Here is a 17,658-nt window from a genome sequence, read left to right as displayed (position 1 = left end):
TCCTTTGATCTCTATACTTTTTGCCAATTTCTTTCATGTCTCTACCCAACATTATAACTGCATTCATAACTGACTCAACAGTGGATAAATCCATTCAGCTACTTTTACGTTTCTTTTTCTGGGATGAAGCATCATCTCTCCTACAATTACCTCCATAAGTTCCTGTAACAGATGTATTACCATGTACTTCATGCTTTCAATTTCATTATCCCATTCATCAGCATCTCCCATAACTTGCTCTTATTTGTTTGAAGAACTTATTAAGTAATGTTGATTTTAATGATTTGCAGCAACCTTACTGTCACTGCAGTAATTTACTTAGCATTCAAAACTAGAAAATCCATTAACTGAGAGCTAGGGAAATAGCAAAGAATAGGCATCTCCTACAGAAGTTACTCAAGTCACAAAGAATTTAAAAAGTGAAAATTCAGTGTGGATAATTATCTTAAATAATAACCTATGCCCAAGAAAGAGAAATGCAATTGCATTTTAGCAGCAACGCACTATGCTAGTACAAATCAATCAGAATTTTTAATTTGTTTACACCAAAAACCTGGTTTTATTATTGATATTAAACATTGTTATGGAAGTCTTAATCATAGGATAGCTTGTACATGTCATAAAATCATAAATAAACTTCCAATACATAAGCAAGTTTTTTTTTCATATATATAATGGAGAAGGAACAAAGAGAAGGAAGAAAAATCATAAATAAATTTCACTTTAGTTCTGTTCGATACAAGTACATGCCATAAAATTATATCCCCTAGTCTGTAAACATAGCGGAGGAACACAACTAAAACACACATATCTTTACCAAGCGAAAGTCAAACAATTTTAATAAAAAAATCAAGCAAAAAGAGAGGGAAAAAAGAAAAAAAAAAAGAAAAGAAAAGAGGAAGGCCTCCTGAAAAGGAAAAGACATGCCTAACTAATACAATGTTTACTTAACTTCCAAAATCTCAATATGTCTGATATATAATATAATACAAAACCCCACACGCTTACTAGTCTATCGCGAACTCATGGAATTTAGCATCCTGTACTGTTGTTAAACCACTGCGATCACATGTCTTAAATGCATCACAAGTCTTGCTTAAACTACTTTTAAAAAGTTAGAATTCTTTTGTAGCTAAAGTGTCTTCCACAACTAATTTTATCAATCTTTGATAATATATTTCATATTCAGTACAACATAAATGGTGTACTTTCAGGCCACATAGTATCCAATGAGAAAGAAGCACAACTCAGAAACTGTTAACAGAGGCAACAATAGAAGAGCATCTACTGAAATTATTTCTAACGATACCCTTTGTTTCTCATAAAATAACAGACAAAGTTTATTTCATACCACTAATTTGGTAAATGATGCAAACTGTTCAAAAGCAGAAAAGATGGGATAAGAAAAATGTAGTCTACTGAAACATAGAACCGAAGTACACAGTATCACGCCCTTTTGGCTAACTACTAAACTGCAATTTCTTTTGTGAACAGAAGCTGACAATTAAACTTAAAGCTATGGTACTGAAGCTTCTATGTTCTTACTTATCTGGATATGGCTTTCTTTATTCAAATGTTATAAACCTTAATTCCCCAAAAGAACATCCCCCAATAACAGACACATGCTATGACCAATAGTTAAATGTGAATAATTGCTAAAGTTCTGTATAAAATGTCATTGCTTGAACAATGTCAATGCCTTTTTAGAAAGTGTAAGCATGCTAGAATGTACAAAATTAAGGAAGGCTTCAAGTTGTAAACCAAGAAGTGGCAACTTCACACATTTGATAAGGAATTTTTACTGCAAGTTATATTACAATTCATATTAGGAGAAGTAGTAATTTGGCCCACCAATTGCAAAAAATTAAGAAAGTAGCACTTTTATATGAAATTCATGTTCAACCAAAAATAGTTCAGATGGAGTGTTGCCACACTCAGATTAATCCCCAAGTCCATATTGTTACAAGCAATTTCCATAATAATTAGTACTACCATACTATATTTGCTACATTTACATTTTAACATACTAAATCATGCATTTTTCAATTTCAATTCACATGAAATTATATCTCCTGAAAGATATGTGCACTATGAATATTGAATAGTGAAACATACTCATCACCTAAGTCAAAAAGATAACGATTATCACAGATAACTAACATGACGACCAGGATAGAAGAGATTTCAATAGCCAACTTCAAATTTCAGAATTTTCTAATAAAATTAGAACGAATCACTTAAGTTTAATTATCGAATTTAAATATACAAATAATCAAGCAGGAAATAAAAACCAAACAACATCTCAAGAGTACCACAACAATTTAGATATATAAATCAACAACTCAAACCTGTTGAAACAAATGGTATACAAGATAGAAACCATGATCCAGAAAAGCGCCATTTTGAAATTAAGAAAACCTACACCATATTGAAATTAAGAAAACCTACACCATATTGAAATTAAGAAAACCTACATCATTTTGAAATTAAGAAAACCTTACTCAACCACATGGTATCAAAAATATAATCAACCATCCAAACCTAGTTAACATTAATAAAAGCGAACATACTAATAAAAAGCAGTTCAGCTTGCATTTCAAGAGAAATTGGGTTGGCAAAGCTGAAAGACAACGTAAAACTAAAGCTACTAAACAGCCAAAAAGACTATCAAAGCACAAATTTTTCATAATATTCTAACATAACCAATCTTTAAGTTCAAAACTAAAATCATGACCCATCAAGATCTTAAAGGACGCTAATATTACCGAGGCAGGATACACATTATCTATAAGGCTATCAACTCAACCAACATCAAAGAAAACAACCAAATTAGGCAGCCTAGTAGAACTTAAAATTCTTCAGTTTACCCTATATCAAACTAATCAAAATACATGATAATCCATATCAGACATCCATCCGCATCCTAATCAATCTAATCAAAGCTAATAATCATCCAATTCAAACATTCGCATCCTTATCAAGCTCATACTCAAATTCAATTGGGTCCAATTGCCATAAACCCTAAAATAAAATTGATAAATCAAAATCAAAATCAAACATCAACAAAATACAATTGGTAAACAATCAAACAAGAAATTTAAATCATCAAGCTATAAAAAAATCAAATAATTAAATTACCTAATAGCCATTTTCTTAGTCATAATAGATCATCACTGTTGACCCAACAAAGTAAACAATCAACAGGCAGTTGGGAGGAATGAAAAGAACCAGAAATTTGACGATCAAAAGTAGTAGCCAGCTGTGAGAGGAGTTGACGATCAACAATAGCCATGGATAGAGAGTAGATAGAAGCAACTTTTCATTTTTTTGAAGTGAGGAGGAGCTTTTCATTTTTTTGGAGTGAGGAGAGCTCAATAATTTTGATGAGTGCAAGAATGAAAATGTTTAATTTTTCACATTAAAAAATATATATTCTTTAATTTTTTTAGAATAAATATTTTATAAAAATAATATAATTATTATTTTGTGAAATAACTATTTTATTCTAAAAATATAAATTAAATTAAAAAATAATTTATTTTCTAAAATAGCTATTCTATTTTTTATCTATTCCATGAACCTTAGGGGTTTAACAATAAATTCTCTCATAAATAATGGAGAAGAACCAGAGGCTGACATGGATTAGAAATGCCAAGCTGGCAAAATCTGAATGGAACAGATAACATCTAAAAAGACGAAGACGTGGCACTTTCCTTTTTTCTTACATTACACCCTGTGATCATAAATAAAAACTTTGACACAAATCAATGCTTTTGATACTTTTATTGACAATCAATCGCACACTCTCTCTGTCAAAACGTTAAAAAGCCCGCCTTTCTTATCAATTCTCTCTCTGTTTTTCGCCCAAGTCCCAAATCGGATCTTCTTACTCCGATCCCAAAAACCCTAATTCATAATTTCTTTTACTCTCTCCAAAACCCTAATCGGATCCAATCCTCTAATCAATCAATTACGCACTGATAGATCCAATTCTCTCTGATCCCTGGTACTGCCTTTTCATTTCTTGCTTTTACTTTAATTGATAGGTTCAGCTTTATCCTATAATTCAATTTGGATATATTCATTTTAATTAAGGTATGTGAACATTTTTGTATACTCTTTGCAATTTACATATTCGTTTTATTGGCTTTTATGTATAGGTCTTGGAGCTGTGATCCTGTTGATTGGAGATATAAGAAACTTCAGATTTTTCTTTTGGTTGGTTCAAGGTAATTGAAAATGGCAGCTCCTGTGCCTCCAGGGGCACCTAGACAACAATCACCTGCACCATCTAATTATAACCCTAATTATCAACAGAATCCAAATTCGTTATCTGATAATTTGCAAAATCTGAACCTTAACAGGCCCAATTTTATGCCTAATTCAGCTCCTAGACCATCGCCATTTGGTCAACCTCCACCATTTCCTTCCTCAGCCCCTTCACCGCCATTGTCTCGCCCAGGTCAGCTGCCTCCTGGTGCAGTTCCTAGACCTTCAGTGCCTTTATCGGGATCCCCCCCACCTACATTGCCCCCTAATGTGGCTCCAGGTCGACCTACCGGACCACCTTTTAGCCAGCCTTCACCTTTTGGGGCTAGACCACTTCCTGGATCATTTCCGTCATCTGCAGGCGGTGGTCCAGTCTTGGGTCCTGCCTCTGGGTCACCATCTCAAGGACCAGTTGCACCGCCATTTGCTGCTCGTCCAAATCCTATTGCATCTTCTACTGCACCTTCATTTTTACCTACTTCAACCTCATTAGGAGGTTTAGTGAATAATGGGCCACCTGCACCACCTTTCCTTGGTGGTCCACGGTTTCCTCCATCTGCAAATGTGCCACAACCACCAGCAATGGGTCCTCCACCAACAATGACTGCAGCTCGGACACCTCCTCAAATGCCAAGCATGCGCCCTTTAGTAGGAAGTCTGGGGACGAATGCTCCACAGCAGCCTCCATTTTCAGCATCACTTCAAGGGACACCATCATCTTCAGCACCACCCCAAGGGATGCCATTTTCAGGGCCGCCTCAAGGGATGTCTCAATCAATGGGTTTTCCTTTTGAACAACAGATGCAAAACCAACCAGTAAGTCTCAAAAGATTACTTTATGCACCTTTTTAATGCTTTCCTCTTCCGTCAAGTTTGATTACTAGGGTCCTGTTTTGGCACTTCTCTTGCATTGAAAATTCTCTTAGTGTAGGGTGATATTTATTTGAGATTGCATTAATACTAATGCATACACAAGGGTGCTCTTCTGTGCACTTCTTCTCTTTCTTGCTGAAATTTTTTATTATGCATATCTGATGGGTTCTTTTAGGTGGTTGCACCTCCACCAATTCCTGGCTCTGCACAACCTCCTAGGATGTTCAGAATGCCGCCACCACCACCTCTACCTAACCAAATGACTGCTATATCTCCTGTGGTTGGCCAAACTGGAAGTTCCATGGCTGGATTATCAAAGATTGATCCCAATCAAATTCCACGGCCCATTCCAAGTTCCTCTGTAACCCTGCATGATACTCGTCAGGGAAATCAGGCTAACCCACCTCCGGTATTTATTTCTGCATGATATTTCTTTTTCGGTTCTCCTTTTTGTTTCTCAAGCTCTCTCCCAGTTTTGCATATTGTTACAAAGTTATTCATTTGAGTAATTCTTTTTGATTCCTCTTAACTTTTTTTTGGTGCTATTTTAAAGCCTGCTACAAGTGATTATATTGTTAGAGACACTGGAAATTGCAGTCCACGCTACATGAGGTGCACAATCAATCAGGTTCAGTAAATTCTTAACGTTCCTAGATTGGCAACTGCTCAAATATTTAATTGTGTTACAAAATAGAGAAGTGTTTTTTGTAAGGGCATTTGCTATTTGATTATTGATTAATTTGTTATTTAATTTTGCAGATTCCGTGCACTGTTGATCTAGTGAATACATCTGGCATGCAGCTTGCTTTATTAGTCCAACCTTTTGCTCTTCCTCATCCATCTGAGGAGCCCATCCAGGTAATCCATGGGTTTTTCTTTTTCAATAATTTCTGCATTTTCTTGTTGATTGCTTATCGAATTATACTCCTCCCTGATTGTTTACTAAAAAAGTATACTATGTGGTTGTAGGTTGTGGATTTTGGAGAAAGTGGTCCTGTTCGGTGTTCTCGTTGCAAAGGCTATATTAATCCTTTCATGAAGTTCATTGATCAAGGAAAGCGATTCATCTGTAATTTGTGTGGTCAGTATACATGTATTTTTAGCATTGTATTTCTCCAGATTCCTCTTAAAGTGTTGACAATTATGGTTTATATGCAATAGGGTGCAGTAATTGAGATGGTTTATATGCCACTAGGATTGAATGTATTCTTTCCCTTTGTTCTTGTTTTACTAATTATGCAAAATGGTTTTTGTATATCAAGGCATCACCTTGGTTTCACACTTAGCTGCCATCTATGAGCTAAATTCCATGGTTTGAAGGAACCTCTGATGGTCACATGTATTAGGTTCTCTAGATTCTCTTTTATGCAAATTTAGCTTTTTATTTTTTTGTTCACTTGCGAGTTGCTTGTATGATGTTGCCTGAATGTATCGGCAAACAAGATGCTGACTTTACGTTGCCCTTTTAACATAGGATTTACGGATGAGACCCCCCGTGATTACCAGTGTAATCTGGGACCAGATGGTAGGCGCAGAGATGCTGATGAAAGGCCTGAGCTATGCAGAGGAACAGTTGAATTTGTTGCCACAAAAGAGTATATGGTTTGTTACTTCTTACCATCTGCAGAATTATATACATTTTACACATGCATCTTTCTCTCTCTGGGACTCTTGTGAAAAAATCCAGTTTACACTAACTTATCTCATTATATTATTGTATGGATTACTGGATATGCATTGCTATATTTATTCTGTTCCAGGTGCGTGATCCCATGCCAGTTGTGTATTTCTTCCTTATTGATGTATCCATGAATGCCATACAAACTGGTGCAACTGCTGCAGCTTGCAGTTCAATCAATCAAGTCATCGCTGACCTTCCGGTACGATTTACGTCAGTTCTCCTACTTTTTCTTGAAACTCTGTGCACCAGTCTCTTCTGGTTTCCATTCCTCCATATTATAATGGATGCACTGGTGCTGTTTTTATGTTGACTGATGCTTGCATTTGTACATTCAATTACAAAAGCATCTTCTGACTTGCTATCACCCATGCTCAGTTACTCTCTCTGCAATTCTCAAGAATTTGCATTTGCTCATAATTCAGGGCTCACATAACAAAAGAGTTTTAACAGAGAAGAGAAGGCTTGTTATCTATTCTAATCATTGATGAATTTTCTTTGCACGGGTGCTGTTTTTATGTTGACTGTTGCTTGCATTTGTACATTCAATCACAAAAGCATCTTCTGACTTGCTACTGCCCATGCTCAATTACTCTCTATGCAATTCTCAAGAATTTGCATTTTCTCATAGTTCAGGGCTCACATAACAATAGAGTTCTAACAGGGAAGGCTTGCTTTATATTCTAATCATTGATGATTTTCTTTGCAGGAAGGACCTAGGACAATGGTGGGAATTGGGACGTTTGATTCTACAATTCATTTTTACAATTTGAAACGTGCATTACAGCAGGTATTCTTTTGTTTTAGTAATTATGTCATCTGGTTGAAATTTAATTGCACGCGTTCATGTTTGCATTTAATGCAGAAGTAATTCCATTAATAATTTGATGTGCACGCACTTATCCCAGATGAGCATTGCCTTACTCTTACTATTTGTTTGCTTTAGTATTGTTCTCTTGGTTTCATCTTCCATCATCCCAAAAACTTTAGCTTTATCAGAGTTAAGGATGCCATATATGCAAACACTAACACTACGATAATATGAGATTTTTTGAAACTAATTTGCTTTTGCACATGTGTACAGCCATTGATGCTTATTGTTCCTGATATACAAGATGTCTATACTCCTCTACAAACTGATGTCATTGTTCCGATTTCTGAGGTTAGTTTTCAAACTTTTATGTCTTCTAGGACCATGGTAAATCTATTGATATTGAACTAGTTTTGAAAAACATTTGTCAGTAACAGGTAATACTTTTTGAGGAATTCACAATTTTGTTTAATCGTTTATGTTTATTATGTGGATTTAGTGCCGCCAACATTTAGAGCTGTTACTGGACAGCATTCCGAGCATGTTTCAAAATAGTAGAACAGCTGAATCAGCCTTTGGTGCTGCAATCAAGGTATGCTGCTGTATGATGATACTGTAGTTTTAAACAGCTTATGTTGTAGTTAGCACGAGGCATGTAATTACAGATGTGTCTCCTATTGTATGCTTAACAGAATGAAACTTTATCCTGTCTGTTCCAAGACTTCTCTACACTTGAATGTTTGTCGCTACATAGAATTTCTCTTATAAAGTATAATGTGCTTGCGTAAAACTTACACTACAGTCTCAAGTGCATGCTGCCACATGACATGCAAAATATCTAATTCAGTTTTATGGTATGTTAGGCTCCTCATTCTCCTAAATTATCAGATGATTTGAATTACTTCTGGCTGATTAAAGGGAAAATGTAGAAGATATTGTCAAAGAAAGATACATTCATAACTTGAAAATAATTTGCCAGTTCGATAATTCCTATTCATCTCTTATAGTAAGGCAATTGAACAAATATGACCCAGATTGCTTGTCTGGTTATCAAGATTAATAGGATTGGTATGGGAATGAATATTTATTCCCAGAATTGGAGTTGTTTGGCAAACTGGATGAAATAACAAGTATAGAAGACATGATATAATTAAAATATTCCAGGGTTTTTTTATGGGGGAGGTTGGAATGTCTCTCTAGCTACAGCTCTGATATTCACATACTCAGTATTATCTTTCATCCTCATCATCTTCTTTCTCTGCTCACCATCTCTCTTTGCCTGTACTCCTGCAGTCTTGCTATTAATCTTTTATAACTTAACGTGATTGTTCTCAAACTTTAACCTCATAAAACATCTCTGCATCAGTTAATTAATTTCTTCTTCAATAGCAAATTAAAACATCAATCTCGCCAATCATTTTTGTTTTCTTCTTATTATGATATTAGACTTTCTAGTTGAACTTAAACTGTACATCAATCTCTTTCACCATCTGAGCTTATATGCAAGTTTGGTAAAGTTATACGTGCATAGGTAGATAGGTAAACTGCAAGGCTTGTGTAGCTCCATTGTTCAAGAAAGAAACATTTATAGAATGCTTTTCCTTCCCCTTTCTGTATTTAACATGATTGATCTGTTTTGTAATGCTGCCACTTGAGCTTCTTTAAATTTCATATTCTTGTTCCTATTCCAATGTAATTCTACCAAACACAACTTTAGGAATTTATTCCTATAACTATCTCAAAATTTCAATCCATTCATTCCTATAAAGCTGTTGACCAAACAAGCCCTGGATACATGGTGGGCATACTTTCTACTGCACAACTTGGACTTAATGCAAAGGTGCTTGTCATCTGAAAAGGCACAAGAGATATATTGTGGATTGACCACATACAGATTACCTAAAATACTTGGTGGGAATGTTTCCAAGTGCATAACTTGGGTTTTATATAAAGGTGCTCGTCATCTGAAATGACACATCTTTGGAGAGGATATATAGATGAAGATATGGTGTTATCATCAGCATGTCTTGAACAAAAGAGACTGAGCATTGGTGTACAAGTGTGCTCCCTGTCCTAGAGCTAGAGTATTGTTTTGTAGAGCTAATCCACGATCCTTCAGAATAAATGGATTGTCTTTTGGTTCCTTTCGCTATCCCCCCAATAAATCATTAAGATTTGTTTTCAATAAAATTCATAAGAGATGGGTAAGGAATCGTGTTAATATTGTTCTAGAAGAGACAACTTCAGTGCTTTGATGTTTGCTTGCTCATGGGCTCTATATACTGATCCTTTATGATAAGCAAAAGGATTCTTACTGTATCTATTGTGACCAAATTTCTTAGGCAACTGTTGTCATCATGGTCTCCGAGTTGTTATCTTTATTTTGTTTCTGTTCTTAGGGATAAACCAAATTGGTAAAATATGAACTAAATAAGACTTGCCACTTTCTATTTTTGATGAAAAAAAGCTTCTAATTTTGCATTTTCTTTTGTACTCTTTTATTGCCAGTTTGATGATTACATGTCAGCCTCAGGAATTTTAGTACCGTATTGTCTGCAAATTCACATGGGCATGTTTTAAATATTTAAATATGTGCTTAGATAATTCTTCTCCAATTCAGGCAGCTTTCCTGGCAATGAAGAGCACTGGAGGGAAGCTTTTGGTATTTCAATCGGGTATGCTCAAGAACTCATTTCTCTTTTACTGTTGGCTTATATGAATGTGTTTGGAAATGGAGACAATCTAGCGAACGTTCTTATCCTTTTACTTATTTATTTTTCTGAATTGTTTGTGTCTAGTGCTGCCATCGGTTGGTATTGGAGCACTTTCTGCTAGAGAAGCTGAGGGGAGAAGTAACATTTCTGCTGGCGAGAAGGTATGAAATATCTTTTATGTGCTCTGCAATCTGGGCCTTTGGCATAATCATACTTATACTTTGATCTTTGTGCATTATTTACATTTTATAAGTCTTTTTAAAGGCACGCAGCAAGTATTTCCTTTCTTCCATTATTTTTCTTTGCCCCTCTGCTTGTGATGCCATGGCATTGTCAGGTCTCCTTTCCTTTTCTTTTGTGGTTAGCATAATATTCTTTTGCTCTCATTTGCGGTGGCTGAAGATTTCTGACAAATTTTTATGTTTCTTCTTGGCTGCATTAATATGCTTATTTTGCCATTTGATGATGCTCTGGACTGTGACCTGTTCCTTTCTTTTCTCCATTGAAAGAAAAAGGGAATGAAAATGAAAACCTGCAATAATGCTTATACAATAATTGTATCTAAATAGGAAACTTGCAATTATGCATGTAATTTGGGTACTTCAACTTATGTGTTTTCTCTATTAATGCCAATTGCTCTTAGCTTCATTTTCTTTTGTTTTCATTGCTTATTTTCAACCAATAGTTAACTTAACTACTGAAGAAGCAATTAGTTTCTTGGAGTACCATAGCCTTATAGTTTTGGTACTAAATGTTCTGTTGTTTAGGAGGCCCACAAATTACTTCAACCAGCAGACAAAACTTTGAAAGAAATGGCGATTGAATTTGCTGAGGCTCAGGTGACATTTTAATCCTCTTTTGCCCTCTATTAAATGGACATAATTTAGATATCGATAGAGATATGTGGCAGGTATTTAGCCTGTTTGCTTGATTGATCTAAGCCTTATTTACTAGTTCTTTCTGGTACATGTTCCAGGTCTGTGTTGACATATTTATCACTACCCAGACATATGTGGACATTGCTTCTATCTCTGTTATCCCTAAAACGACTGGAGGACAGGTATCAATTGAATATTTGATTTCAAAGTGGCTTCCTCTGTGCTATGATGCCAACTATTAGCCTCTAAGTGCCATTAAAATATCTTTAGTAGTCCTTTGAAACTGCTATGAAAAGAACATGACATATTGAGGATCTAAGTATCTTTTCGCTAGTCAAATTAGAGGTGGCAAGCCCTTTGGAAGCAAGTTAAAATGTGCTGGACTACTCCTGGATCTATCTTTTTTGTTTGCTGCTTCCTTTTGCATCAGCAGTATAATGATGATTTAGTCAAAATTCCTATTGTAATATGCCTTAGATATTATTTAAAACCTGTATATTTCTTTTCTTTTACCCCATTTGTTGCTTATGATGATTATGCATTATTACTTTATTGATTCAACTTTTCATTTTTGAATCAATTAGGGACATCAAACATCAGTTCTTAGTGATTGATGCGTACTTGGTGCTCTTTTTAGCAAGCCATACCAGGATGGTACAAGAACTCCATTTCAAGTTCATACTATATTTCTGAACCCTTTATGTAAAGTAGTGCAGCTGGATTCTCCCTCCCTCCCCCCTCTTATGGGTTTTTTGATATCAGGGACTGAGGGAACATCCATATCTGCAGAAAAGCATAAAATGGATTTATACTTTGCAGGGATCAGATATCAAACTTTAGATATTTAGCTGTCGTAATACAGAGAATTATTCTGGTCTCATTATGGTTTTCTGCTTCACTGGGTTCAGAGTAGCTGAGCTTTCTGTTTCTTTGGTTAGCCAGAATATCTATACAGGATAAAGCTATCCCTTGCAAATACTTTTACATAGTATCTAGTAGCCTATTTCGAGGCCTTCCAAAAATATGACTTCCAGTTTCCAACTTTAGTGCAGCACTTGGGTTATTGAAGGGCATTACCTTTTATTTTGAAATTTCTTTTCTTATCGGTGTCCATGAAACTAGGATAAACTTTTGTGTCATTTTCTTCTCCTCCCTTCTTTTCCCAACCCCTAAACCTACATCCGAAAAAAAGAATTGCTCGCTGCATATCTGTCTCCTTGCTTCAGGTTGCTAATCTTTTTCAAGTTGCATATTTGTATAGCATATTACCATTTCTTTTCCTTATTATTGAAGTATATTTGCTCAAGCATATATGGCTCCAATCCGTAGAGCATCCTTGTATTTGCTACTAACATGGCACTATGAGAATTCTTGCCTGGACCAGGTCTTCATGTACCTATACTCACATGTAGTAGGTCCTACATTTGAATTGGGATTTACTCATGTGAGTATCGTCCGTCAATGACCCAAAGCTAGACAAGGAGGGCCTTACCTCTAGTTATGACTATCTACTGTGGAATAGAATGAATTTGCACCCAATTATCCAGTCTATGTGATTCTATCCTTGTGCTGAATGGTTGCCAAGGTCTTATTTGGCAATTTATGTATTGCGGGTTTCAACATTTAATTGTTTACTTTTTCTTTCAGGTGTATTATTATTATCCCTTTTCAGCTCTTTCTGATCCTCCAAAGCTTTACAATGATCTTAGATGGAATGTCACAAGGCCTCAAGGTTTTGAGGCAGTGATGCGTGTGAGATGCAGCCAGGTATTACTCATATTCAATATTTCTTTCTCCCAGCTGTTATAAATTGAATGGTTTTATGTCTTCAAAAACTTGTAAGTTGATTAGGCTTGTTTCTTTGTAGGGCATTCAAGTTCAACAATACTATGGAAACTTTTGCAAGCGGGTTCCGACAGATGTTGATCTGCCTGGGGTTTGTATTTCTTTCTGCAAAATACTTGAGTTTTATTGCTGTGATAGTTGAAGCTTATTTCGCCATAATTTTCCAATAGCCTAGTGAATTGTAAAAAATTCTTCTATTGGTGTTCTTTTCTTTTTTTTCCCTTTAAAATCGAGCTTTAAATAAAATTTGATTCACATTCAGAAGGCATGGAACCTCAAAAAAGCTTCCATAAAATTCTTCCCCATTGTAAGCTATGGGGTGAAGAATCTCAGAGAAACGTATTGCATTGATCTTTTGAAAGCTGATTTCTCTGTTGATTTCTTTTTTTTTGCTTTATGTGGATTCTTAATTTAATCATATATATATGACTGTCAATCATTCCGCTTATAAATGACCTTTTCTTTCTTTGCAGATAGATAGTGACAAAACTATAATGGTGACACTGAAACATGATGATAAATTGCAGGATGGCTCCGAGTGTGCCTTTCAGGTTTATTTCTTGCAGTCTGCTACTGTTTGTAACTCTTTGTATCCCATTTGCTTATTAGCCCCTGATTTTAAAGTAAGACAGTGATTCTGTAATTGCAGCAATTGCAATTATGTTGTCATGTGGGTCTTTTGCTTTCAGTTAAGCAGCAATTGAAGTGACCTGATATTGTAATTCAAGTGGAAGTTTAATCTTATAATTGCTGCATTAGAAAATCAACATTTTGTTGTTTCAGTGGTGAAATATAGAGGTTTATAATGTTACAATATATTGTAAAGATATTTCACTGATCATTCTTTATACTGTTTGCATTGTTGTTTAGTGTGCCCTCCTTTACACCACGGTATATGGCCAAAGAAGAATTCGTGTTACAACTTTATCATTGCCGTGCACAAATAATTTAAGTAATTTGTTCCGTATGGCCGACTTGGACACTCAATTTGTATGCTTTTTGAAGCAAGGTATGTGTCATGTGTTTTTGTTTGTTTTCTTGGTCTTACAGCTTCTGCAATTGGGATTCTCAAATGCACTTATTTTTCCAATCTCTAAGTTTCTTCTATCATTTATCTCATTTACATCTAAAAGCTAATATGCTATGCTTGCCAACCACACTTTGGCCAATCTGCATTTGTTTGCTACCTTCATTATGGTTGATTAATTCTTTTTTAGAATCTCTTAGAGATCATGGTATCAATATTGTTTTGATTTACAGGCGACTGACATTTTTCTTTAATTTCACATTTCTTTGTAGCGGCAAACGAAATTCCTTCTGCCCCTCCATTGCATGTCCGGGAACAAGTTACAAATTTTTGTATAAACATTTTGCTTTCATATCGTAAATTTTGTGCTACTGTATCATCATCTGGACAACTTATTCTGCCAGAGGCCCTGAAACTTCTGCCTCTTTACACCCTTGGTAAATACTTGCCTGCATTTTATTTTATGTGGATTTCTTAAATGACGGGATATTTTTTTGTGTTCTTTTCTCATACTGCCTATTCACTTCATTAATTGAATCCTTTGTATAAGCTATGTATACCCAATAAGATAACTAGGCATATTTTAAATATCAAAGACGACTCGATATGTTTAAAAAGGGTAAGTTGCACAAGTCAACCGGTTGAGTGAAGCCAGCATTTTTCTTGTTCCTTATTGTTCAGCTGTTTTAGCTAAGACTCTGGGTTTCAATTTGATTTTACCTTTTAGAGCTAAATTATTTCCTCATTTTGATTAACCACTTTCATCTTTCTGGTTCCTTCTTTACTTTTCAGCACTGATTAAAAGCATAGGATTGCGGATTGATGGGAGAATAGACGATCGCTCTTCTTGGATCAGTTATGTTAACTCAGTTTCTATTCCTCTAGCCATTCCACTGGTGCACCCAAGGATGTTAGCTATCCATGACCTTGATACACAGGCATGAACTGTCAAGATTTCTTGTTTATGATGCTATATTAAATTTGGTGTTTATTCCAATGGAATCTTCCATTGATTGGCAGGAAGGAAATGAGTCTCTTATTCCCAATGCACTTCCACTCTCTAGTGAACACGTGAAGGATGATGGAATTTATCTCCTTGAGAATGGTCAAGAAGGTTTAATATACATTGGGAACTCAGTAGATTCAAGTGTTCTGCAACAACTATTTGGCGTTTCCTCTGTTGATGGAATCCCGACTCAGGTAATATATATCCATTGTTTTGAAGCGTGTATATTTTTCCTACTACTATCCGTCTTTGTTGGGAAGAGGTTGCATTAGAGACTTAGACTGGAGGCATTGGGTAACCCAGTATGACTCTGGAGTGTAGCTTTATTATGTGCCACAAAGTAGGTAGGTAAATTTATAGAAGAGCGTAGTTCTATTATGAACTATGCTGGTCCTTGATATTGCGGTTGGCAACATCCATGTTTGGGAACTGGTGATTCTCAAATCACTATATGTTTGTTGAACTTTGTGAAGAATTGATTTAAATGGTCTAGTAGATGAAATTGGTTCATTTACCTTCACAGTTATTATCCTTGCCAGCTTGGTAACTTGTATCTTCTCCCATGCGCAGTTTGTGCTGCATCAATATGACAATCCTTTATCAAAGAAGTTTAATGATGTTGTAAATGAGATTCGGCGCCGGAGATGTTCTTACCTACGGTATAACTTATTTGTTGTTAGCTATTTTCATTGTGAGGAGAGTTTTTGTTGTGGCAGTTTTTACTTTATAGATCAAATATTTGTTCGATCAAGATATCATGCCTGATTTAATGCAATTTCTTTTTGCAGCTTTAAGTTGTGCAAGAAAGGAGATCCATCAGGTTAGTTTGTTCACCTACCATTAAATATGACTAGGGAATCATGCCCTACTAGTCAACTACATGTAAATAAATTAAAGGAAACTAGATTATTGGAAACAGATAACAAATCTGTCCATCTCTCTTCCTCATTCACATAACCCTTTCCCCTTCTCAAAAGACGTTGCAAAATCTCTCCCATTATTTGCATTCTATATTATTGAACCTTGTATTTTATCATTTCAGGTATGCTCAGCTGCTTGATCATGTATACATTCATAATTGCTCATTAATTGAACTTCATAATTTGAAAATTATAACCTGTGAGGAAGAGGCTTCATTGAGTAGTTGCATTTAAAACATCACATATCCTTCTGTGACTAACCTTGATCATAATAGACTGCTATATCGTTATTATCTTGAATTGAAGCAAGTCTCTTCTATGTCTTTTTGTAATGGTCTTGGCTTCATGGGTCATATGGGAAGTCATCTTGGGATTGATATTAAAATTTAATACCAAGTGGGGGTTGGGGATTTTCTTTTATTGACCCATGGCGAAATTTGGTTTCTATGAGGTGATGGGTCCTGGGAACTTTATAGTTTGACTATATCGTACTATTCTTTACTGTATATACACCATTCTCTTTCAAATGCCAATGGGTCATATGGAAAGTCATCTTGTGATTGATATTAAAGTTTAATATCGAGTTTGATATTCTTTGTTACTCACTGTAGTTTTCATGTGGCCACCTTGATTTTAATATAAGCATTTAAGTGCATTAGTGGGGGTTTGGAAATTTTCTTTTATAGACCCATGACGGAATTTGGTTTCTTTTAGGTGATGGGATCATATTGTTCTTTACTGTATATACACCATTCTCTTCCAAATGCCAAGCGTATATATCTAATTTGTTGGTGAATCAATAAATATTTGCTGTTCCATCATCAGGGATATCATTCTTCTCGTATTTGATCGAGGACAAAGTTCCAACAGGCGGTCTATCCTACGTTGAATTTCTGGTGCATATCCATCGGCAAATTCAAATGAAAATGTCTCCATAGTTTTGTGCATCTTCAGTTCTGAGTCTGGAGTGACTCCTGGCTATGGCATAACAGGATTTCAAAGGAAACAACAGTGAGATCTATAAGATGAGTATGATTTCTGAAGCTTACATTGCCAATTTTTTAATTTGTGAAACAAGCTGGGACGAATTTTGCCAAGAGAGTTTTGTTAGTATGGTTCTGTATTCATAGCGGTGAATGATATAATAATTGCTCCTTTCTTCATCCTCGCTTCTTTTTCTTCTCTTGTTTCCTTGCATACTGTGAAGTACCTATGTCTGCCCTTGTTGTTTCCTTGGGTGGCTACACTTGTGTGAATACTGCCAAGGGACAAGTGTACAAGGGTGTTGTTGGACAGAAAGCAATGTAAGAATCCCCATAGTGGAGGGGAATAAAAGGTAAAACAATGTCCGTTGTAGTTATTCAGCACATTTCTCGAGTTGTATACATTAGTATAAAGATTTAAATGAAAATTACATAGTGGTGAAAGTAACTTTCTTGTTTCATGTTGTGTTCAAATATTATCAATCTATTTTAATGCAGCTGTTTATACCATGTTGAAGTTCTGTTATGTGTTCTCCCCTTGGAGATGTAGAAAACGATTTGAAAAGTTTGAGCTTCATTTGGATTAGTTTATTTTTATAATTCGTTGGATCCTGTTTTTGACTTTGATTTTATTCCTTAGTTTATTAAAAAAAA

At 35.4% G+C, this 17,658-nt stretch overlaps 1 protein-coding gene across 2 annotated transcripts; it reads left to right on the top strand.

The window, feature by feature from the left end:
• The first annotated feature begins 3,746 nt into the window (after window positions 1–3,746).
• Window positions 3,747–17,463, top strand: LOC8288426 (protein transport protein Sec24-like At4g32640). 2 transcript variants are annotated; one of them, XM_015715041.2, is made up of 26 exons: window positions 3,747–4,006; window positions 4,161–4,229; window positions 4,365–5,085; window positions 5,318–5,551; window positions 5,696–5,770; window positions 5,902–6,000; window positions 6,112–6,223; window positions 6,617–6,744; window positions 6,903–7,022; window positions 7,530–7,610; window positions 7,905–7,982; window positions 8,131–8,223; window positions 10,252–10,306; window positions 10,430–10,506; window positions 11,113–11,184; window positions 11,322–11,405; window positions 12,871–12,990; window positions 13,091–13,159; window positions 13,542–13,619; window positions 13,939–14,077; window positions 14,368–14,532; window positions 14,888–15,033; window positions 15,116–15,295; window positions 15,672–15,760; window positions 15,890–15,921; window positions 16,847–17,463. In XM_015715041.2, exons 3-26 carry the CDS (start codon window positions 4,375–4,377, stop codon window positions 16,957–16,959), a joined length of 3,150 nt encoding a protein of 1,049 aa, XP_015570527.1. In that variant the 5' UTR covers window positions 3,747–4,006; window positions 4,161–4,229; window positions 4,365–4,374; the 3' UTR covers window positions 16,960–17,463. The 2 variants fall into 2 exon arrangements, with proteins under 2 accessions (XP_015570527.1, XP_002512249.1); XM_002512203.3 differs by having other exon boundaries at window positions 4,161–5,085.
• Window positions 17,464–17,658: the final 195 nt, after the last annotated feature.

This window comes from Ricinus communis, chromosome 10 (assembly GCF_019578655.1).
Source record: "Ricinus communis isolate WT05 ecotype wild-type chromosome 10, ASM1957865v1, whole genome shotgun sequence".
NCBI lineage: Eukaryota > Viridiplantae > Streptophyta > Magnoliopsida > Malpighiales > Euphorbiaceae > Ricinus > Ricinus communis.
The sequence above is the reverse complement of the archived record's forward strand: the minus strand, read 5'-3'. Positions and strand labels throughout refer to the sequence as shown.

Coding starts and splice junctions, on each gene's coding strand:
- LOC8288426 (XM_002512203.3), top strand. CDS start 4,240: ATGGCAGCTCCTGTGCCTCCAGGGGCACCTAGACAACAATCACCTGCA. Junction 10,507..11,112: donor ACATTTCTGCTGGCGAGAAG/GTATGAAATATC, acceptor TCTGTTGTTTAG/GAGGCCCACAAATTACTTCA. Junction 15,034..15,115: donor TCCATGACCTTGATACACAG/GCATGAACTGTC, acceptor ATTGATTGGCAG/GAAGGAAATGAGTCTCTTAT.